This window comes from Rousettus aegyptiacus, unplaced genomic scaffold, assembly GCF_014176215.1.
Source record: "Rousettus aegyptiacus isolate mRouAeg1 unplaced genomic scaffold, mRouAeg1.p scaffold_m13_p_8, whole genome shotgun sequence".
In the NCBI taxonomy this organism is placed as follows: Eukaryota; Metazoa; Chordata; class Mammalia; order Chiroptera; family Pteropodidae; genus Rousettus; species Rousettus aegyptiacus.
The window spans coordinates 22,195,931-22,220,744 of NW_023416311.1; the positions used below are offsets into that span (position 1 = coordinate 22,195,931).

Genomic DNA, 24,814 nt, shown 5'->3' on the forward strand with positions numbered 1-24,814 from the left:
GTTTCTCTGGAGAACCCTCACTAACAGAACATCCCAGGGAGCAGTGTTTTGTGGCTTTCCCACTCAGGAGACTACTGAAAGCCTACTTCTCCTCATAGGGGGTCATTGTTGTGACTTTGATAAACATGGACAGGGTCCATTGTGGCCATAACCTTAGCCTGGCATCTTCCAAGAATCATCTAATCTCTGTAAAATAAGAAAAATTAGAATTGGAAAAATTATACCCCTTGAGTGGGGGTTCAGATTCCTTATCCTTGACAAACATAAGTACCCAATGAGAAGTGTATCTCACTTCACAGGTCATTCTTTGTGGGTTTATCCTAAATGTGGTTGGTGCTGGAGCCCCAGCCCTACTCATGTGTGGTCTTGTTAGTCAAAGTCATCAGAAACAGATGCCATGCATGACGAGACAAGGAAGAGAATGCTTATCTTAACCCAAGCAGAAAATCCCAGGGCAGCACCAGAGGTAATGTGTCACCCGGATTCTGGGTGCTGGGCCCCACCCCCACAGTCCCTTGATGGAGCCTGCAAATGTCCCTTTTTAACAAGTTCCCCCAACAATGCTGATGAATCTATGCATTAGGGTTCAGGGTTAGGGGAAAGGGCTGGAAACAGAAAATCATAAGGCAGGAAGTCAGGAGCCTGTCAAGGTCAGTCAGCAGAGGGCAAGGTCAAAGAAGGACCAGGGCTTGGGAGTGGACAATACCAAGATGCCATGGACACTAGCCTCTAAAAGTGGAGATGGGGTCGGTTATTTAAACACACAGGGGCCAACATAAACAAAAAACACAAGTGTGAAGGAAATTCCACCAAGACCTTCTTCTCAGTCCCTTCTTTTGACAAATAGATTAGGTGCCAAATTAGAAAGAGCAATGGATTGTGTCAATATAGATGTCCAGTTTAAAATTCAGAATTGACAGTGATTTTCAGACTTAACTTGTTTTATCAGGAGACAGGAGCTATGTGAAGCTGAACTAATAAGACACATTACAGTACAGAGTTCAGATGGGGGAGTACATTGTCTCTTATTTATAGCATGCAAAGCTTCCACTAAGTCATAGATTTTAGGTTAAAGCAGAATTTACTATGAATGCTCACCAATTAGTGAGCAATGGAGCCAGAGTTTTTCTCATTTATGTCTTACTACTGCATCAAATAATTAAAAGCTGGAAAAAGTGAACATTTAGGAAGACATGGTCACTAGAGAAGTGGGCTTTGTGTAGCCAGGTAACATGGTTTGACTCTCCCCATGACCAGACATGTCATCTGATTTTATTTAATGGTAATTATCACCCTCCCTGATTCTCTCTTAACTTTTACAGGATTCAGTTAACAATGACTCTTTGGATTTAGGGATTCCAGATTCCTCAGTGACCCCAATAGACACATAATTCTTGGCTTAACCAGAAGAACCATATTACAATCAGTTTGAGATTTTCTTTCTTGTCCCCCGAAGTTTCCTGGAGCAAGACTTGTTATCACCACTCACTGACAACAATAACAAAACAACAACAGCAACAACAATAAGCCACAAAGACCATGGTTGTGATATCAGAAAACCCACCTGATCCTGTTCTAGTAAATGGCAGCCAGGGCTGGACTAATCCAACTCGATTTTTTGTCATCTTATGAAAGGAAGACAGATTGTGTATGAGATGAAAATTGCATTTGACTATGTGTGAAAAGACTGACTACAATGACATAAACACATAGGACCTATTTTTCTCACCTAAAAAGATGATCAGAGGGGGCAGTTTTTGCTATTGGTTCAGCAATTCAAGATTGTCAGGACTGAGGTTTCCAAAATTTGTTTGCTCTTTCCTTCATTGTCTCAAGATGGCTGCTGCAGCTCCAGCCATCAGGTCTAGGCAGGAAGGAAGAGAAAGTAGGGAGGAAGAAGGATGACCAATAACTGAGAAATAGCTTCTGTTCAGGAGCTTCCCCCAAACTCTGCCCACTACTTTTACTATGTCTGTAAGGGAGGCTGGGCACCTAGCTTCCTCAATGATATAGGACAAAGGGAGAGTAGTATTGGCTAGGGAACAAGCGCTATCTACTGCAGATTACTGTTATCTAAGGACTGTATTATCATTACCTCCAGCATCTCAGTACTCTAGACCTCTGTTCCCACTAGAAAAGCTCTGGGCAAAATGAGCTACTTCAGCATTCTTGCTGTCTTGGACCAGCATTCTAGGACTTGGAGGGCCCAGGGCAGTTCAAACTGTGAAAGACCTACATAAAGCAATTTACATTTCTAAAACTTATTTTTAAATGGAAAAAGGACTAAATTAAAAACTTACTTACGATTGATGCATCGGTGTGACTGGCTGCCATTTTCTGTGAGTCAGGATGGTGGTCCAGTGCATCTACGAGCTGCCCCATCTTGTAAAAGATGCTCAGGAATCATAGAAAAAAAATATTTAAAGAGGGGAAATTGACTGTCTCCTTGTTAATCAAGAAAAAGAAGAGTAAGATGTGGAAACCATGATGGATATGATTATGTTGTTTACTCACATTTCTTACTTTGTGGATGTCCAGTGCCCATCCCCACATCTCTATCTTTATTAACCAATGCTTATCAAAGAACAAATTGTAAAATAGTCTCTCACAACCCAACAATTCTGGGTACCCAGGACTATATTTTGCTGATTTTCTAAGAAACATTATAATGCAGATAAAATCTAAATAAATTATAGCCACGATAAAATGCAGTACTGTATTACATTTTAGTGTAGTTATGTTACAATTGAAATGTAATTCCAAGGAGGTATAGCTTCAAAGTTAGGCAATGCTGGGGGCACAGGGAATGAACTGTAGGCTTTTGGAGATAATTACTTATTGAAGTACTCATAGTTATGGGGTTCAAGACCAGGAAAGCTTCAAGAGGCCCAATTATTTATTTTTATCTTTTGAAGTGTATTAGCGTGTTATGAAAGCACTCTGCAACAAGCACAGCTTGCAGGCATCATCAAGGCTGCAAATGGAAGCAGGGAAGCTAATGTACCAGTGCATTTCTCTGGCTGGAATCCAACCTGCACTGAGGTTTTCTTAATTTATAATTGAGTGTAAACTTGGACAACTTGTTCTTGTGCCACCAACCATGCTGCCAGCATTCCAGAAAGAAATCAGCTAAGCCACAGGGGCAAAACACCAAGTGCTCTGATTCATCCCTGGATTTTCTGAAACAAGTGTTGAGTCCCCTGAGGATGGATTCAGAGTTTCTGGGAACCCACTCAAAATGGCAGCTGTCAATATCAGAGGAGAAATTTGGAAGAGACACCCAGAAAATTGAAGTTGGCTGGAAGGACAGTGCAGAGTCCCTTGGAAGGGATTTGGGCGGGAGGGAGCACAAGAGGCCTAGCAAGGCAGCATGGCATTTCTTTCTTGAATCATCTGAGGTCCCATGCTCAAGCTGTATTCTCCATATATTACATGCAGTGAATCCAGCCCTTCTGAGCAGACATGTGACTTGATCAACCCCAACTACCCCCAGTCTCTCTAAGTGTGGGAAGAGTCATGCATCTCTCCTTCCTGTCACAGCCAGAACCCAGCTGGACCTTTGACTAGGATGTATGGGTCTTGTTGGAATTGACTCTTGGTGATACCATTCAATCTTTGTTGTCCTGAATTGAATAATCATTCCGGGCCCTTCGTGCCATGTACACAGAGAAGCAGAAAAAGTTGAGAGTCTCGGAGTTCCAAGAATGGCGGGGTGGAGGGTCTTTCTGGTGAAGGAGGTCCCATATTTTGTTTTCACTGGTCTTATCCTTCACTGCCTCTCCTAGGATTCTATGTACCCCACTCCTCCAACCCTTATATCTTTCCAAATAGTCCCTGTTTGTTGTAACTCAGTTTGGATAGATTTCTATTTTGTGCAAAACTTCTACACTAAAATATTGAAGATCCTTAGAGTATTAGATTGTGACAGGTGCTTCCCTGATTCTTTATTTTAAAAGGGCATTCGTTCAGAGGGGGAGGAAAGATTACTTCAATAAATACTCCCCCCCCACACACACACACGCTTGTAAAATATAGAAAGGATATATCTTAAATGTGATTTTCCCCCCAAATACTTCCATGTATGTAATGATTAAACTGCTAGTGAATGCTATCACTTATTGTTTTCTCTGTGCTAGGTACAACAATAAACATTTTACAAATGTGGGTTCATTTCATCCTCACGACAACCCTTTTAGTATTATTATTCTCATTTTACAGATGAGGACACTGAGGCTCAGCTCTCAGAGATTCAGTAAATGCCTAAGAAGACCCAGTGATCAAATCACAAGTCTCTCTTACTTGATTCTCTGCATTCTTTACCAGTATACAAGCACTGTCTGGACAATTTGCTCTACACACTTGGCTCTGCAGGATACTAATAGCTGTTTGTTTCTGTTAGAATGCTATTGCTGCAAGTAGCAAAAACACCAATTCAAACTGGCTTGAAGGGGACAGAAATATCTCAGTAAACAGAAGTCCAGAGTAAGGCAAGTTTCAGGGCTGGTTGAATCAGTGGCTTTGCCCCTCTTCCTCCTTGGTGTTCACATCTGTGCAGATGATATTCTCCGAATATGGCTACAGGACTACACGTTCTTTTGTGGTACCACCTTGGAAATCCTCCTGTAGACAGGTGGCTCCACGTTCCCACCCTTTGTATCTGGGTGAGTCTATGATCTGTTTTAACTAATAGAATGCAGCAGAAGTGATGGTGCGCACCCTCTAATGCTAGGTCAGAAAGAGCCGTGTTGTGTCTGCCTTGTGTGCTGGTGCACTCTCACTTGGAGCCCTGAGCTGTTGTGTAAGGAGTCCGACAAACCTGCGGCCACCATCCTGTGGGGAAGTAGCCACATGAAGAGACCACGGGTAGGCTCTATTGCTGGCAAACCTCATCTCAGAGTCCTCCTAGTCTGGGCACCAGACTTGTGAGTGAACAAGCCTTTAGGTGATTCAACCTCAGCTGTCAAGTGACCCTCAGCTTTTGAGGTTTTCCAAACGATATCTCAGACATTGCAGAGCATGGACAAACTGTGATAACCAGAACAATGTCATTTTCATGCCAGTAACAAGATGATTGTTTTAGACACCGCATCTAGACATGACAATACCCAGAGCTTAAAGAGGTGTCATTTCTTTCTGTGGCTTTCTCACTCTCAACAAGGACAAAATGCTTTGCAAGGACCCTCATCTCTGGTCAAAAGTAGGTCACATGCCCACCTGGCATGTTGAGGAAAACCTCAATATCTGCTACAATATGACCTGAGAAAAAGTTTCCCTATTTAATTATTGGCAAACACTTGTCTAAAATGTTATTATGATCTCTTTAACTACAAGACCACTTGGAAACATTTTTACTAATGATATTTTTCATCTCCAGTAATGAAAATCATATTCCATATTTCTGATTCATATTTACCATGAAAGTTTTTTTTTTAATTTTTTGGTTTTCTTGAAAAACACTTCACTTCTGGAAAAACTTTCTACAGAAGAAAATTTGGAAAAGATAATACAATTACATACAGCCTCTAAAGACATTTCCATTAAATTAGAAACGTAATAAATATGTCTGTTACCACAACTATCATTTAACATTCAACTAGTAACCAGTGCAATTAAATACAAACTTTGTCCACATTTAAATAGAAAAGTCAGTAATTATTACTTTTTTCCTCTTTATTCCTCCTGTTACTACTTTTTGATCTTTATTTTTACAGTATGGGATATAGATCTAATTTATTATGGTTAAATTGTTGTTTTTTCATATATGTCTTCCCTTTTAAGAAGTAGTCACCTTAGTTGTATTTTGTTCTATAAGCATGTTTACAACATTTTTCTTGAATTAAATTCTACATTTGGGTGGTTTCTGTTCTCAAAAACATTTCTTTTATACCATGTGTTCTCCATTCTTAAACTTCTTATTTTGATTCATCCTTAGTGGACTGATGTGCATTTTAAATAATTTCTTTAGGTAAGGTGGTGAATTTTATGCTTTCTGAGCTCTTGCATAGCTGGTTTATGTTGTTACCTTTGTAAATGAATCATAACCTTGTCAGATGTCAAATTATTATGTAAAAGCACTATCCCCTAAAAAACTCAGTGATATCTCTCCACTGTCTCTTGAATATTGGAGTTGCCCAAGACATGTCCAAGGAAGTCTAGTTCTTTACCCTGGAGTTAAGCTACTTTTTATGCCAAGATGTGTGGAGAATTTTTTGTTAATTCTTGCATTTCAAACACAACATCAATATGTCCAAATGTTGGCATCTTTTAAATTATGTTAACAAGAAGCCCTAAAAATCTAGGGAAATAAATTTTTAGGAAAATTTTAAATATATATTTTTTTTGATTATTGCTTTTGTTCTACTGCTTCTTGGCTCTTCTTTAGGAATAATGATTTTTTCATACATCTCTATTCTATGCTTTTCATGTTTATCATCTCTACTCATACGTTTTTCATTCCTGAATTCTTTCTTCTGCATGGTAAAAGTAACGATACTTATTTTGCCACCTGAATCACTGAGTCACTTCCCTACTATAAATTTTGTTATTTACTGCTTCTGTTGACATTTATATTATGGCATGATTAGATTTTTATAACATTACTTTTTATATTAGCTAGTTTCCTTCTAACCAACAAATATATGTGTATACAAAAACCATAGAGAACACAAAACAATTGCTATATAAAGTTTACTTTTATTTCCTATAAGTATTTTTCAAAATTATATTTTCTTCAGTGCTTGATTCTCTTGCAATTTTTATGTCTTGAATCCTTTTCAGAGGTTGCAAACTTTGTGTTTTCATTTCCTCCAGTGCACCTATCCTTCGCATAAAGAAAAATAGATAATGGAATAAATTTGCCATGAACTAGTACAAGTCTCAGTGAGCGGGCAACATTTTTTGAGTGTGGAGAGAGCCAGGAACATTGGTAGGTCCATTATTTTTGCGGGGCTGAGCAAGTGAGCCTGGGGTCAGCCTTTCTTCTCTTGTTTTCTGTTGGACTTGATCTCCACTCCAGAGCCATGTACAGCTGCATGGTATTTTTTTTCATACTGCTTCCTGCTCCAATCATGTGGTTACTCTTGCCCTTGGAAATTCCAAGCATATCAATCAATGTTGCACAATGATTCTGCACAACAGATCACCTCAAACCTCAGTGACCTGTAACAAGAAGCACTTATACTGATGTTTATGGATCTGGAAGTCATCTGAGGCTCAACTAATCTACAATGAGGCTCAGCTGGGAGGTTCTGCTTCTAGTGCAAGTTAATTTTGAGTTTCCCCACATGTGTTCATTCTAGGCTCAAACAGTGGAAACTCAGGGAAAGTTTTTCTCATTGAGATGTCTTTAGTGTAAGCGGGCATGCCCAGCAACCTCTACTTAAGCCACATCCATTACGTTTTATTGTAAAAGCCAAGTCAGGTGGCCAAGTCCAATACTAATGGGGCAGGAACATACTCCAGTTACAGTAGATGTGGAAGGAGTAAATATTTTATATGCAATAATTTAAGTTATAACACTCAGACCTTCTCCAACATAATAATCCATAATAGCAAAAGAACTTCAAATGGAATGGCCTTGGTCTATCCCTTTGCCGTTCTGATGCCCTCACATTACCAAATATGCAGAGGTGGTATGTTTTTGTCAGAATCCTTCACCTTTGCGCTCTAACTAACACCAATATGATTGCAACTTATCTTTTTATGTGCTTATGTGGAGCTGATGATTTTATGGCCTCAATTATCTTGTTTCTATAAAATGTTTATTTTTCTTTAGCTAAAAAAAATTTCACAGGCAATGAATAAAATTTTAAAAGATGAGGCTGGGATGTATAATTGAAATTTTTAAAATGCAGCACTGCACAGTTTAGCTATGTGCTCAGTTTGTGATTGAAAGGCAATGCCACCTGTCATACATGTGATCCATTTATTAAAAGAGAAAGGCTATAACTTAACCACAGTCTGAGTTCATACTCTGGTTCCTAAATTGGAAGTTCTACCACTTACGCATGTGCCATGTTTGTGATCTGGTTACTAAAACAAAGACTTATAATTCCTGACCACATGCCTTCTTTGAGATTTGGCGAGGCAAAAAAAGGAAGTGTGACCCAATTCCACATTAGTGATCTGGTTACTAAACAGACAACTATACAGCTAAACCTCATGTTGTTTTTGTCATCTGTTACTAAAACAGAAGGCCAGGGGCCTGATCAAGTGCCATGTTGACGATCTAGTTACTAAAACGGAGTTCTATAGCACATTTCCACACATACTATATTTGGATTCCAATTACTAAAACAAAGGGCATATGGCTTAACAGTCTGCATCTGTGATCCAGTTCATAAACAGAGGGCCCTGGGCCTAACCTTGGACTCCTGTCTGATTTCCTGAAGAAAGAAGGCAGGCTCTGAACTGTATGGGGGTTTCCTCTGAGAACCCAAATTAGGTCAAGAATTTTCTATTTTGGCACTAAAAAAATAATAACAACCTTAATTTCACTTCTCAGGAAAAAGTTTTCTTAGTTTTCAACAATTAATGCTAGTAATCCTATGGCATGGGAGGGACACACAAGCCTACATTGCCCCTCTTTCCTACTGTGTCTGTATATTCACCTCTTTTTACTCTCCATTCAGCCTAAGCCCACCTGACTTTGGTCTTCTGATTCTTTATCCTCTGTTTGGTCACCTTTTTTTTTTTTTTTCATGTTTTACTCTCCATATTTTTTACTCTTTAAGTCTCATAATTGTCACTATATTTTATTCAATTCCTCTTCTTTCTTTCACATTCATGTATAACCATGACCCATTTCATTGAGTATTTTCATATGCCATGTGTTTTTCTTTGTGCACAGGGATTTTCTTCAATGCATTGGTTGTTTTGCACCATTTCTTAAGACAATAGGCACTCTTTATTTTATTCAACAAATATTGATCTAGGGCTAACTTTGGCTAGATATTATGGAGCTAAAACTGACCACAGGAAACATCTTTGTCCTCAAGGATCTTATGGTCTAATGGACAAAACAGAAGTGTCAGCAGGCAGTTTTCATACACTATTGTTGGTATTGTGATAAAATCATGTATAGAATAAATGCATCACATATAAAGGGAAGCACATTTAACCTTGGGGAACTCAAGAAGCTTGCCAGAGGAATGTCAGAGAAGTTGAGGACTGAAGGAGAATTTAGAAGAAGACATGGGTCAGAGAATGATGTTGCAGACAGAAGGAACAGGTGAAAGCCCAGAGATGAAAGAAACCTGATGCGTATGACAGCCTCTGAGAAGCTCAGTCAACATGTGGAGGATTCAGATGCAGGGGTGGTATGAGGCAGGACAGATGGCAAGGTCAGAAGATGGAAGCACTTGGGAAGCTTTGTCAAAGAATTTGGACTTTATGATGAAAACACTAGGAAGTCATTAAAGGGTTTCAAGCAGGTCACCTTGGCTCCTGGGACTTGTTTCAGAACAGGTACCAATATCTAGAAAGGTCACAGTTCTTGCAGGCAAAATCAAGGTAAATCCAAACCTCATACGTTTGCTCACCCCAAGCGGATCTACATCTCCTTATTTAAAGTTCTAGTTTGTTGCTGTTTTGCTCTTTTCCCTCCACTCCCTATCCCCTTCAGAAATGGCTTTCCTCTCTATCTGAAGAGAATGACTAAGAATTACTCCTCTAGGGTCATGGGGGTGGTGGAAGGAACACTCTGAAGTGAGGCAAGTAATGCAATGACATCTCATCCTATTGTTCTGCTGAATGCCAGATGGAAGCTGTCAAAAGAATCCTGAGAGCCTAATGACATTCTTTAAAGGAGAAAAAAGCAGGAGTGCTCTAACCACGAGGAGCTTAAATCTCACTGTTCTCAGACGGAATTATGTGTTGGCCAACTTCAGTCTCCAGCCTGGAGCAGAGGTGGTTACTAGGAGCCTAAATACAGAGATGAAATTGGATATCACAAACTTAATAGGCCTATCAGTGTACCCTGTGCCTAAACTCTCAAAGATGAGATGAGCTCTTGCCAGACCTCAGTGAACTCTTGGCAAAAATGCCTTTACTGTATAAACAGAAGCCAAACATAAACCTACATTAGATTTTTATTGCTGCCATAAAATAATTATCACAAACATTGTAGCTTAAAACAACACAAATGTATTCTCCTAGAATCCTGGAAATCAGAATTCCTGAAACCAGCTTCAATGGGCTAAAATCACCTTGTCAGCAGGACTGCGTTCTGTCTGGAGCCTCTGAGGGGAAATCTGTCTGCTGTCGGAGGACTGCCAATATTCCATGGCTTGTGACCTCATCCTCCATCTTCAGGTGCATCGCTCTGGTCTCTGCTTCCTTTATCGCTCTGCCTCTCCTTTTTAGTCAGATCTCCTCTGGCTCTCTCTTGTAAGGATTTGTGACTACATTTAGGACCCACCCAGATAATCCGGGGTAATCTCCCACATCTCAAGGTTTTTAATTTGGTCACATCTTCTAAATCCCTTTTATGATATAAGGGAACAGATTTACAAGTTTCCAGGATTAGGATGTGGATATCTTTGGGGCCATTAACAATGGCCCATCACGATACCCATTTCCGGAGGGCAGGGGGAAGGGCAGACATAACTGTTCTCTGGAGTTCTCACAGGTTCACATACCGGTGGTACAGAGCAAGCTGGTGGAAAGGCTAAGCATGAGTGAATTCAGTCAAGGCTTTGATCATGATGGCCGTTGAAATGGGCCTCTCTTTTGACCTGTATTCAGAAACCATACCTTCACTTTTACCTTAGGTAAAGCACTTAGGCACAGTGGTCATCGCCATTTTGAAAGGTAAAATAGTCTTCTGATTCTTAGTGAAACATAATCCTTGTAGAACCATGTGCCCCCTGCTTCTGTCCAGCTCAGCCCTCACTTGCTGCCCTCTGCCAGAACACCAAGCAGGTGCTTGTCTCATGGCCTTGGCACTCACCAGTCCCTGTGCCTGGAATGCCCTCCTCCTGATTATCCCTCATCTCCTTTATGTCACTGCCCAAATGGCACCTTCTCTATGAGAGCTTCCCTGATGGGTTCGTTTAAACAGCAACCCTCCCCCAGGAATGCCCCAGCCTCTTTCCTGCTTCATTTGCTGCACACATATCTCACCATCTGACATTATTTTTCACTGGTTTCTTTGTGTACTTGGTCTCCCCCAACTATACTGTAAGTTCCATGAGGACAGGCAATTTTAAATCCCACTGCCTAGAAGAGTGCTTAGTTTTCAGTAGGTCCTCAAGAGGTGGAATAAGTAGAAGAAAAGCATACACAGAAATAATTATCCCGGCCACGGTCAGAGTCTGGGGTTGGCCTGTGGCTCTCTCCCTGTCACAGCACAGTGTGGCCACACATTTCAACCTCAGTATCAGGGAAAGCGAGGCACACACCCTGAATTCAAATTCAGATTAAAGCACCAGAGTGTGTGGCCCCTACAGAGACTAAGCAGAACACATGTGCACAAATGATTCGTGCTAACTCTGAAGTCATGTACCTCACTCCCTTGCTCCTTGTCTTCAGCTACATCATTCGACCTCTGACCTGCAGTGTAGACTCTGCCTCCTTCTTGCAGTAAGCCCTGTTAGACTTAACGAGGTCATGCCTGGCACAGAAGAACTTCTCCCTATAACCAGCCTCCCCTCCTACCTACTACCTGACAATCTAGTTGGAAACTAGGTATTTGGCATCCAAATAATCCAGTCCTGGTGGACATCCCTTCTCAGATCTGCAGTTGGGAGACCCATCCAAGGGCACAGCTCCCAGAAGAGCTCTATGTATTTACAGGCCTTCATCTAGAAAGACACTGCCAGATGGAAATCCACCTTCCCTTACCCATATGGTAGTGAAACACATCTTCTCTGCAGCCTGGGTTTTGTGATAAGACAAAAGCCACTTAGAGTCAAAGTGACCCTGGACTCTGGCCACACAGCGTCAGGATGTGTGTCAGAGTCAGCACACAGGCCACACACTATAAGACACGTGGAGCTGGAGGCACTACAGCTGCTTCGGCGGGGCAAGCCACATGTGGGAAAGCCTGTGTGAAATAAGCAAAGTTGGAGTGAAAAAGGCCTGCTGGTCAGGCAATGGGAAAAAATGGACCATTTCCTCATCCCTTCCAAACTGCCTTGTTGTCAGTAGCTTTTGAAGAGGAGCAGGAAGAGCAGGTGGCCAGGAGATCTGGGCTGCTTCGGGAGCAAAGACTAGGGATGGCATCTGCCCAGGGTGTTAGCTGGGGCAGGTGGAAGTACTTCCTTACCTTCCTCCAGAATGTCAACTATTTTCCAGGGGACAAATCTTTTTAATGTCAGGCACAGATTCTTAGCCACCTGTCCACTCCATATGTCCTGCAGTTAGTGGAAATTTTCTTCCAGATGACGGCAGTAAATAGGTGCTCAGTCTTAATTTTGGTGTGATTGTGTGTTTTTATCTTTTTCTGGGCCACCATAGAGGGAGTTTGTAGAAACTGAGCCACGTTTATGACCCAATCCTCATGCTAATTTGAACTAATTCTTTCAAGGCTAAAGCGGGGGGACACATATTCTAGTCTAGATGGAGCCGTCACAGCTTGTTTTTCAGTATTGTTACCAACCTCCCATTCCTTTGCCCTTCCTGCTCATCTTTCCCAAGGCTATAATGTGTCTGCCTCTTTGCTTATGGCGGGGAGGGTCTCACAATGCCTTGCATTCCAGTCTCAATGTTTAATTCCTCATGTGGTGAAAATCTTGGAGCCAGGAATGACTCTGAATGTCTTTCTGGTTGTGCTGGTATCACTTGTACTTCACATCTAGACACCATTGGCAAGCCGCTGGCAGGACACCCTGTTTGAGGTTCTGCTAATTAGAGAGAGGAAGCTGTGTTACCTGTGGTGTGGGGCCAAGCATGAAAGGGAGATGCGGGCAAGAAACTCTCTAGACCAGCATGATCTTGCCACATTGGTGCATGGGGCACACTTAGAAAATGTGTTTTGTGCTGTATAGAAATAAGTGTGTGAGAGTGCCCAGGCTGTGTAGAGGGGACTCTGGCTGCCCAAGAGCCTGTCCAGATGTCCCAGTCTAGCGGGGCTCCCACCATGGTGAACTGTAGCCAACTCACATCTGGCTGAGAAGCTCTGACTCATTGGTCTTCCAGGAAGTACTCTCTTGGTAGGATGAATCTTTGGTAAAGAACAGAAATAGGCAATGTTTTGAGCTTATTCTGCCCGTCTTTTTTTTCCAGAGAAAGAACTGTCATCAACTTAATTCTACACCTTCTGTGAAAGTTAAATTGAGTTTGGATTCACCTAAAATCTGGTCATGGACACTGTGGCCCCCAGCCATGCAGGTGTCTGCATGAGGCTGGACTGAAACTGGAGGTAAAGGCCTCACAGAGCAAGCTCCCAGCAGAGTAGAGATCCCTGTCCTCCCAGGGGCCATATTTCATCTTATTGAAAATTCTGATCTGGACTAAAGACTCAGGCTCCCTGAGGTTCCTCTCCCATCAGGAAAACACATTCAATTACTCTGCTCTTGTATCTTGAAGTGGCAGAGAATCTGAACATGCAAGTCCCATCACACAGAGAACTCTTCTTGGCCTTCTCACAGATTTGAGGATGACACTGAGTGAGGGTGGAAGGCACATAGGAAAGGTTGTGCTTTGGAACAAACGGAGGATTCACATTTATTCATTCAGCAAACATTCATCCCACATCTAGCAGGGGGCAGGCTCTGTGATGGACTAGCAGTAAATACTATGTCAGATGCCCTCAGAGGGCTCATTATCTACTGGTAGAAGCCAATAAAGAGACAAAAAAACTCCCAGTGGGAAGAGCAGTGACAGAGTTCGGGGAGGACTGAGGCAATGATGTTGCCTAGAAAGGCCCCTGAGCTGGTGGAGGAAGGTGGATTGAGAGGGGCTGGCTTCCAGACAATACTGCGTGCTCCTCCCTGGGAGTCAGACCCAGGACACAGGACTCCACAAAGGCAGGGGAAACCCTCTAACTCACTTCCCTGTTTGCACCCAATTTCCAGACACAGTGGCTGCCCAGAAGAGAAAAATATAGGAGTTCCTGAGAGAATGCTCTTCTTCGCTTGTCAGAGTCACAGTGCTGCCTGTCCTCTGTGTCCCATCAACTACTCTGTCTATGCACCTATTTGGATTGTATAATTCCCAGCAGATGATGAGGACAAAGCTGAGCAGGCAGGCCTGGGATGTTTTGTTACTGATGCAGGACAGGGCAAATTCCCTCAGGTCGAGGCGGGGAACTCAAGCCCTGCACTGAGAGAGAAGAGGGTTCTTGGTGAAGCATAAACAAGAATTCAAAAACATGATAAAGTTAGTGCCAAAAGGAAAGTTTATTAGAAAAAGGGTCGTACTCCATAGACAGAGTGTGGTCTCCTCTCAGAGGCAAAGAATGAGAGAGCCTAAGAGAGGTGAGGACAGTGAGAGCGACAGAGTAAAGAGCACCGAAAGACACTTAGAGAGACCACTGAGAGAGCCCCCAAGTGTTTGGGGAATCCAGTTTATATGTCATTCTATACTTCCTGTGAGTTGCAGTTTAAAGACTTTGTTTACCCATTTCGTTTGACATGGACATACAGTGAGGAAGGAAAAGGGGAAGAGTATGTAACTGACAAGGTAAGAATATGTAGCGTGAAAGGCCTGTTGGCAATTCCTAGCCTTTAATCCATAAGTTCTTTATGGTTTTAGCCATAGGGAATAAACAATTTTATTTCATGTAGAGCAGCCACTTGAAGACTCTGTTTTTCCTGTTTCCCCTTCCCAGGCGTGGGGAATGGCTTTTCAGTAATTCCAGCAGAAAACCTCCCTTTGTTCTGCAGGTATCCTCCTGGCCTGGCTGCAGGGCTGATCAGCAGGTTGCAGTCTCTGAATGTGGCTTGATTAATACTTCAGTTCTTTTGCTTCCTCCCTACATTATCGCCATGGTAGACAGCCACATGGCAGAGCAGCATGACCTGGGAGAAGGGTCTCCTTTCAGTATTAGAACTTCATGCGATTTTGCAAGCCTAAGTGAGCAGCAGAATCCCCTGGGAAGCTTGTGACATACAGGTTGCTGGGCCCCATCCCCAGTCTCTAATTCAGTAGGTCGGCAGGTGGAGTTGGAGAACTTTCATTTCTGACCAGTTTCCAGGTGCTGCTGGCCTAGGGAACACGCTTTAGAACCACTGTGCTAGATTAATCAAAGATAAACCACAATCTTCCCACCTTCAGAGAACCCTCAAGCAAGAGATCGTCTTTATCTACAAAGCTGCACCTGAGGAATGGTGGCAGGAACTGCAAACTGAGCCCATGGGTGTGCACAGCCCCTAAATCTCTGCAAAAATCCCCAATCACCTGTGTAAGCAGGGGCTGAGAATGTCCCACCCACTCTCTCCTTTGCAAGTCCTGCATTCAGGTCACCAACTTCTCATTCAGATATACATGAACAGAAATCACAGCAACTCTGACAATGCATTAATTACACCTCAGCCTAGCCCAAGGAAAAGGGATGATGTAGAGAGGCTTAGCTCTGAAGAGTGAATCAGGTGAGAACTGTAGAAGATGCCTGTTTGATGTTCTTTAATACTTTAATCTTTAAAAGCAATGCAAGAATTTGGATTTTTTTTTTTTTTAAAGCAGCAACCATAACAATCTGGGGCACAAAGGAAATGAACTAAAGTAATAAGGAACCAAATGAAAGCGCAGTATTAACATCTTTACTAGAGAAAATAGAAGCAGGATTAACAGCACAAAAAAAAAAAGGTGACATGAAATACAAAACGAAGAGATGAAGATTACTAGAGAAAAGATGAAAAACACAGAAACCAGGAATAAAAATCTGATTAAGAATGATTTGTGTTCCAGAGGAAGGAACCTATTAGAAAGAACAGGAGAAAGACAATAATCAAAGTGGTTTTCAGGAAACAGTAATGAGGAAGAAAATGATGTTGGTCTAAATATTAAAAGCCTCCTCACAAAAAATACTCCAGCCAAAATTAATGCAAAAATATGCAGCTTAATATGGCATGGAACACATTCTTTTAAAATTTCATATATGAAGAAATATTTTTTATTAGTGTCCAAAAAGAAAGAAATGATCTTCAAAGTAAAACTTAGGCTACCATTCCAACCTCTTTGCTCCTCCCCCACATTAAACAACAGAAGGAACTGGACATATTTCAATTGAACTTTGAGGGGAAATTTTGTGATATTACAGAATTTTATACCAAACTAAGTGTCTGTCATGGGAGAAAGGGGGAAAAGTATTATCAGATTATAAGAACTCAGAAAATGTCATGTTCACAAATGTGTCATTATCAAATTATTTTTAAAAGTTATTTAGCAGTTATTTGGATGAAATTCAAGTACTCGGGGTTGGGATGATCATAAAAAATGGAAGTGAGCACTGAAATCAATTAATGTGAGAAAGTAGCAGCAGCTCTTATAAATTTTGTTGCAAAATTAAATGCAGAAGCCAAGTATTCAAGAAAAAGATACAAATAGTAGAAAACGTGTCCTAATAAATCTCAAATTAAACTTGCAAAGACTAACGTGTCAGGTAAGAGGATGGGGAAAAAAGGCATATACATTTTGTTGTCACACACAAGGAAAGATGAGAAAATGCAATTTAATTTATTGAATTTGATAAGAAATTATGGCTTGAGTAATACGGTTGATAAATGGAAAGATATCTACCAGCATAATCAAAACTAGGACAACTGTAGGTTTTTTGTTTGTCTGTTTGTTTATTTGTTTGTTTGTTTTTAACAGAAGGAAGGTTGAAGACTAAAAACAGGAGGTGAAATAACAAAAGTACAGCCCAACATGTTATAACAATATATGAAAACATAATTACACTCCATCGTTGGAAGGCAAAGAACCCTAAATTAGACTTTTTAAAAATCCAACTCTATTCTCTTCATAAGGGATGCACAGTCTCTTTATAAGAGACACACCTTTTTAAAGAGGTGTGTTCAATATAACACAGAAAGTTTAAAAACCAGAGAGACAAACATTTGGCAGAAAATCTACACAGAAAGAAAATAAGAGTAGACACATTGATGTAAAAAAAAAAATATTTTTTTTCAAACAGAAGACACTTAAATATTTTTAATGATTAATTGTATATGTTGATAAAAGGCACTCTATGGTTCTGCACCCAATTCTAATGTATGGGTTTTTCCCCCCGCATTGCTAAGCAATTCTCCAACACCAGCTGGGTGGGCTACAATTCAACTCAATTCTGACACCATTTACCTAGAGATAACATCAGATTCCAGAAATACTTAGTCTCACAAGGCTGCCCTTCATTTCAGTTGCCAATGGCAGGCCTAGGTTGTAACCTGTGCTTTTGAATGATTGGCTATACGGGCATACCTCGTTTTGTTGTGCCTACTTGTTATGCTTTGCAGAGTTTCTATTTTTTATAAATTGAAGATTTTTGGCAACCCTGTGTTGAGCAAGTCTACCTGAGCTATTTTTCCAACAGCATTTTCTCACTTCATGTCTCTGGTATAACATTTTGATAATGCTTACAATATTTCAATTTTTTTCATTATTATATTTGTTACGGGTGTCACAAACTACTACTCCAGGGAAAATATTACTGATGAGAAAGAGAAACAGCCTTATTGCTGATATGGAGAAAGTTTTAGTGGTCTGGATTGAAAATCTAATCAGCCACAACCTGCCCTTATGCCAAGGCCTAATCCAGAGCAAGGCCTTAACTCTCTTCAAATTTATTGAAGGCTAAGAGAGGTGAGGAAGATGCAGATGAAAAGTTTGAAGCTAGCAGACATTGGTTCATGAGGTTTAAGGTTCAGGTGATGGTTAGTACTTTCTAGCAATAAAGTATTTTCAATTAAGGTAAGTACTTTGTTTTTTAGATATGTTATTGCATACTTAATAGACTATGGTATAAACATAACTTTTATATGTACTGAGAAACAAAAAAAAAATTGTGAGACGTGCTTTTTCGCTTTATTGTGGTAGTCTGGAATGGAACCCTCACTATTTCTGAGGTATGCCTAGAACAAGGAGCATACTTAAAGCAAAGCAGCAATTGCTTTACAAAGAAAGCAGGGAAAGAAAAAAATCTAAAACTTTCTTTTATCATGATCCATACTAACTTAAAACACTGGTCTCTGTATTCATTCTTGGCTCAGTTATACTGATGAAATCCCAAAGTCTTAATGGCTAACAATAAGGGTTTATTTCTCAAATTACATGTGTTTCATGGGTTAGCTCTACGTTGTCATTCCAGGACCCAGGAGAAAGGAGCAGCCCCTATTTAGTGTACATGTTTTTGTGGCAGAAGCAAAAGAGAAATGGTAGAATGTGCAATGGCTTTTGAGACATTTGCCACTTTCATTTATCACTTTCACTTTCTTCTAGTTGGCCAAAGCATGATGACAATGGGCAGGGAGATATAATCCTCTCACAGGTAGGGGAAACAAATATTGGAAATAATATAACTTGTTATAGCCCACACTGTTGCTCATAAGCATTTATTTCCTTCCCTTCAGCCATAAAATACACTCATCTCCTCCCCAAGGGAGACACCCTAAAAGTCCCATCCAATTACAACATAAGATTTAAGATCTAGAACCTCATGAGATAAATTAAATACAGGTGTGGCTTCTCTTGATCTGGAGACATATGACCTAAGAAGACAAATTAACCCTCCCACACACACTCACTTATAGTGGTAGGACAAGGTCAGTCTGACCACAAAATCATTCCTGTCTAGAAAAGAAAAAAAAAAAATGAGAGATACATAGCGGTCTAAGACTCAGAGCAATTCTGAAACCCTGTTGGATAGAACTTGGGGTGAGGAATATTCCTTAGTTAGACCCTAGCTCTATGTCCTGGACATTGCCCTTGATTTCACTGCATGATTTCAAGCCTAATTCCTAGCTTCACCATCTGGGGGATCCAGCCTTTGCTACTCCTGTACTCATATAATGATGGCATTGGAAAATATGTCCTTCTTGAGATATGTGTAGTTCATCTTCATAATTGCTTATGCCCACATGAGGTTGGGAACCCAAAGATCACGATACATTTTGAAGAGTTAAAGAGTCTTTTAATCCCGGACTGTTGGCTCTTGGCCAGTACAGCTCTCTCAAATACTTAGTCATATTTTTATATATTTGATTCCAATTGGTTTAAGCTAATAGCCACATCTACAATTATTTTTAAGACATGCCTCTCTCTCAACCTAATAACCAGCTCCCTGAGAGAGTCATCTAACACATTTAGAGGTTTTAACAAGACATTTTGATTTGTTTTAATAGGCTTATATTGTTATTTAAAGCATTTCTCAACTTTATCTCTTCCTAGTTGGAGATGAGAAACAACTGTTTTCTTTCCAGCAATTCCAAGAATTTCTGAGTTCTCTCTATTCCTGGCTTACAAACCAATCAGTTCTTTTCTGAACGCATCTCTTTCTTATAGCACCCTGTCAGATGCAACCAGTTGCAACCAACTAGACATGCTGTTTCCCAAATTTCTTGCCCAAAGCCAAAAAGTTATGCAATATATATCTATCTGTCCTACAAGTTATCACAGGCCACGATTTTACCAAATGTTTTTTCTACTGCATAATAAGGGTTGTTATTTTTCTAACCACCAATAACAGTTTTCTTATTTCCCACTGCCTAGTCCTGGAAACCATACATCATATTTTAGAATTTGTGTAATTGTAACCTCTCATTTCCATGTACTAATTTCTGTATTGTTGACTGAAAGTAAGTTATGTGATAGTAGCAAAGAACCCCAAAGTCTCTATGGTTAATAACAACAAAGGGGATTTCTTATTCACATTATTTTTCGTTCATAGCATATCTACAGGTATTTTCTACTTTATCCTCATTCTGGGACCCAGACAGAAGGAACAGCCCCTGTATAGGGCATGCTGTTCTCAAGGCAGAGAAAAATGAACAAATGATAGAACTACACAATGGCTCTTAAAGCTTTTATTTGGAGGTGGCATATGTGACTTCTACTTAACATTTCACTGGCTACAAAGGTGACATAACTAAACCTGATGGAAACGGAGTGGAAAAGCATAATGCTGTCACTAGGAGGGGAAGAACACAACTGGGAATGCTCCACCTCCCCTTCAGCTGCTCTGCCACATAAACATGGCTTTGAACTTGCATTTTATCTTGTTAGAAAAAGATATATACTTAAATCAAGATGGGAATTACTGGCTTCTTGGGAGATTATAAAATTTTTAGAGACATATGCATTGTCTACAGTGTGACACAACTCTAAAGTGCATGAAGTGTGGAGGGGTGACAGCAGATGGTTGAGTGGGAAACCTAACTAGCAGGTGGCATTTTTTTCTCCAAGAGTCTCAACTGAGGGGAATATGTTACATTCACTGTATCCCAATAAGTTCTTGCAAGTTCACAAGTATGCTTGGAGCTGAACATGATGGAAAACTGCTCATCTGATGTCCTAAAAAGCTGGGAGATTTCAAAAGAAGTGCTTTAGGGCTTGCCAGTCAGGCCCCAAGCAGAGTTCTCACCCCCATGTGCCCAAGACCCTCTCACTCCTCTTTATCTCCACAGTTTGACATGCAAAGGATAACTCTGGAAGAGTTGAAGCACATCCTCTATCATGCCTTCCGGGACCACTTAACAATGAAGGACATTGAGAACATCATCATCAACGAGGAGGAGAGCCTGAACGATACCTCAGGGAACTGCCAGACAGAGTTTGAAGGCGGTAGGTACCCTTGCTTCTGCTTTCCTCCTGGTCTGGGACAGGCCAACACCTCCACATCCTCTGTATAAAAAAATTTGTTTACAGTCTCCTGGGCTGGAGTGCCCTTGTACTAAAGCCAAGAATCTAGAGCTGAGCTTAAATGACCCTTTTTTTTTTGCAAAGATACAGCTAGTTTCTTTTTATTTTTCTATTTTTTCCCCCAAAGTCTGCATTTTTGTAAAACTTCCATTGACCTTGCCATTCCTCCAGTGACTCTTGAAGGTCTGTGACTAGATGTGTGACTTTGTAGGGACTGCAGGGGTGGTAGAAAGTGCCTGTTAGACTGTCGGTAAAGTCCAATGGTTAAATGTGTGACTTGGGAAGGAGTGTACCTTCTCTGAGTGTGTTTCCTCATCTATAAACATCAAGATAATTACCCCTACTTCACTGGATCTCAAAGAATAGATAGCCTCTATACTATGATCTCTGAATGCAGTGGCCAAAAAGGGCCGTATTCATGAAGGGACCCTCATGAACTTAGTCAGGTACTTACAAAAGAAATAAGGTTGTCCTGGGCCTAAGAAGGGACCCATGAGAGGCCATTTCTCTTGGGCTCATGAAAGAAAACTTACAGAAAAAAATAAATAAACAAAAAAACAAAACAGCCTACCTTATCCCCTAATTAGTAGAGTTTTCCAGGAAAGCTACATAATATAATACCTCCTTCCAATTTTGAAAATCAGAGTTGCTTTAACAATTAGAATTTTTAAAATATATTAAAGCAGTATAGCAGAGTACCAAGCAATTTTTAACTTGTTCAATGCTGAGGTTTCTTACAAAGGCTATTTAAAAAAACTTTTTTCTGAACATAGTCAGAAGTCAATATATACAAATAAGCTATCACATAAACACCAGAATGCCATTTGGTTCCCTTGTCTTGGAACTGCTACATTAGAGCTAGCCGAGCCATGGTGGGAAGGCTACTCAGGGTTGAGCTAGTCCAGGTGGCCACAGCGGTTCATTAAGACCTGGGCCCCAATCAGCCCTGTCTGGGTTATACTGCTACATTAGTGTGCAGCATTAAAGGCCATGACAAGAGGAAACAGGAGATGGCGTATACTCCAAGGTGACAAACTAAATTAACTCAAGCCAGGGAAATAGGGAGTGATGGGGACTGGGGTAAACTTGAGAGCAATGCCCCCTTGTAAAGACATTTAAATGTAAAATTTTCAAAAGTGCTATGTACAGTAAACAGAAACTAGCTGTGGTCCAGAAGTTGCCCTGGTGGTCCTTCCTGTAATGCAGGCCATAGGATCAATGGCTATATTTGGAGCTGCACAGACTACACAGGGTAGGAGGGTCATATCCAACGCCATTTCCAGCCAGACAGACAAGGGGATTGGAAGGGTGAATAAGGGTGAAGAGGGCAGAGATTGGACTAAAACTTGGTAAAACAGCAGGCCTGGACTCCCTGCTCCATCTCATTCCTAACTGACAAACTCTGTGCTCACAGTGGAAGCATCTGGGGCTCTAGTCCCTCACTGTCAGCAACCACTCTCGAGAAAGAAGGAAAGAATATTCCTGGGCATCTCATTTTCTACAAGAGCCTTTGTTTGTGGAGCAGTGTTTTGTTCAGAGAAATGTCACAGGTCTTAGTAATCTAAAAAAAGGTCAGACTGCACTGAGAAGTAATCTGAACTTTAAGCAATGTCTTTTTATTACTCAAAAGCTCATATATTAATGAAATAAATGACTGACAAAGGGATTTCTAAATGGAGTCTTACTGGGTCTGCTTTAATGATTCATACATATATAACATTGGGAACTACTATTGTTGGTTGAGGGGTTAAGTGATAAGTGGCAGGCACTGTACTAAATGCTTTAAAATTCATGATCTTATTTAATAAAAGAAACATTATTTTGTTATAAGCACACTGCTTTTTGGAAGTACCTCTGTGACCTTGATTATATAATCCCTTTTGCATATTTTCATGTCAGAGAGTATTTTTTCTTTTTCTTTTTCTTTTCTTTTCTTTTTTTTTTTTTTGTCAGCACTGTTTGGTCCCAAATTCAAGTTTATTGGTTTTGTTTAGGTTTAAGATTTTTCCAATCATGGATATGATGATCTAAGTCACAGGTGCATATGTTTAATACTCATAGCCTTCTCCATAGTCAGGAAAGGGCCTACCGGATTATATTTTGGACAAAGGTGTGTAGGAAGAAAGGATATATAGGGTCTGAGTTCATTCCCTGGTGCCCTAGAACTGAGAGTCCATTTGAGACCCTGTGGCTGATCTTGGCTGCCTCCCTTCCATTTTTCTGCCACTTCGGCTACCCACAAACAGTGGCCTGCTACCATTTTGAACCTTTCTCTGCTCCTATTGCAGCCTGATTGCACAGTTGCATGGCTCATGCCTCCTAATCTCTTCACCTCCCTCTCAGGCCTTTGGGCCCTCGCTGTCTCCCAAGCTGTCAACTCCTTGATCCCTTCTCTTCCCTAGCCCAGGCGGCAAGCTCTGTCTAGTCACTTGAGCCACGTCCAACTGACATCTTGAATCCCTCACCCACCTATCAGCTTCCACCATGCCAAGTCCTGGTAAATCCAGCATCTTACTCTGAAAGAGCAAGGTGGTTTCTTTTCTTACTTTAAAGCAATAGAAGGTTTTTCTCTTCAAATTTCATCTTCCTCATAACTCACACTGACCAATGAGAGGGAATAAAGTGGGCAAGACATTTCCCCCAGACTCCAGGGCACTGCTCAGGCCACCTCCACTCTTGCTTGTCCCCAACCAGGAAGCCCTTTCTTCCCACTCTTTTTGGAGCTTTGCTGCAGCAAGTATGTACATGCTGATTAGCTCTCCTGTAGAGCCTGTGATTCATGGATACTGGAAATCTTGTCCTCTGTGGTGTCAGAGGAAGGGATCAATGACTAACAAAAACTTAAGGCAGAAGGTGTTTGCCTTAAAAAAGTGAAAGGACACATCTGTCTTCAAGCAAGGAAGGAGATGGTTCACGAAACAGATGTTTTATGATAGAGTTGGAATTTAGATAAATCTGTATCAGATGGCTTTGAGGTTAGCAAAGTTGGAGTCAAGATTGAGATTCTGGAGTATGGAAAAGGTTTAAAAATGCTGCTGTGGGTAACCCATGTGACATGGAGTCAGAAATTAATAGGAGAATTTCCAAATGCCATCAGCATCATTTTATGTTAGCGATTATACTTTCCACTTTTATAAATTCGGGGTCCGATACTTTTACAAAGTGTTCAGATTCTGGCCATTAAAGCAAAAAATAGTGATTATTCCTTCTGCATGAATGGAAGAATAAAGAAGATAAATGGGCCAGGAGCCCATGGGGTATAGAGCCCTGGGTTTTTTCGTCCATTTAGTTTTCATTTTGTCTTGATTTTGTTTTCATTTGTTTGCCTTTTAGGTCAGCTCAAATGACAAATACACACACACTCTCACACACACAACAGCCCCTCACACATTCCAATCTACCTATCTCTATGGTAGGTGGGGCTCTGTGATCCTAAGTAAGCAGCAGTTTTTCTATATTATCCTAAGGTATGGACAGGAAGAAATAGGATGAAAGTCTACATATGCCCCATCCAATGACAATAATTTGGCTAAAAGTAGGACTTTCAGGCAATCCTAATCTCTCAGATTTTTTGGAATTCCCTTATTAAGTTAACTTATGCTCAATGTACTTGTGTGTTAATTGTCAATATTTGTATTCTAATAATTTGGAAAAATATATAGGTCTGCATCCATCAAAATGAATTAGGTACAAAATTATGTCACTACCATGATTCTCACGCACCATCTATGCTACATAAGAGAGTTCTGAAATGTTTTGTTTCAGTTCAACCACTTGTAATCATCACATATTTTGTTTTTAGTGAACATAAGCTTGGTGACACTGAGAGACAAATTTGTAATTTATTATTTGGTTTCAGTTGTTGACCTATGTGGAATTAAGTGATCTTGTGGCTGAATCATCTATTTGCCTGTCACGGATCTTTATTAAGGGTTTTTATGACAAATTATATATTAAGTTTGGTAGTGCTTGCCTTCAATGCTTACTACTTAATCCCTATTGATACAGTCCAGGAGGA

At 40.6% G+C, this 24,814-nt stretch overlaps 1 protein-coding gene across 6 annotated transcripts in view; it reads left to right on the forward strand.

Moving 5' to 3' along the window:
• The window catches only part of CALN1 (calneuron 1), a 520,980-nt gene that overhangs the window by 481,206 nt on the left and 14,960 nt on the right, over window positions 1-24,814 (forward strand). For all 6 annotated transcript variants that reach the window (XM_016138511.2, XM_016138512.2, XM_016138515.2 and 3 more), the window contains one exon: window positions 20,562-20,718. In XM_016138511.2, the coding sequence (XP_015993997.1) occupies window positions 20,562-20,718 (157 nt within the window). The remainder of the gene's footprint in view (window positions 1-20,561; window positions 20,719-24,814) is intronic.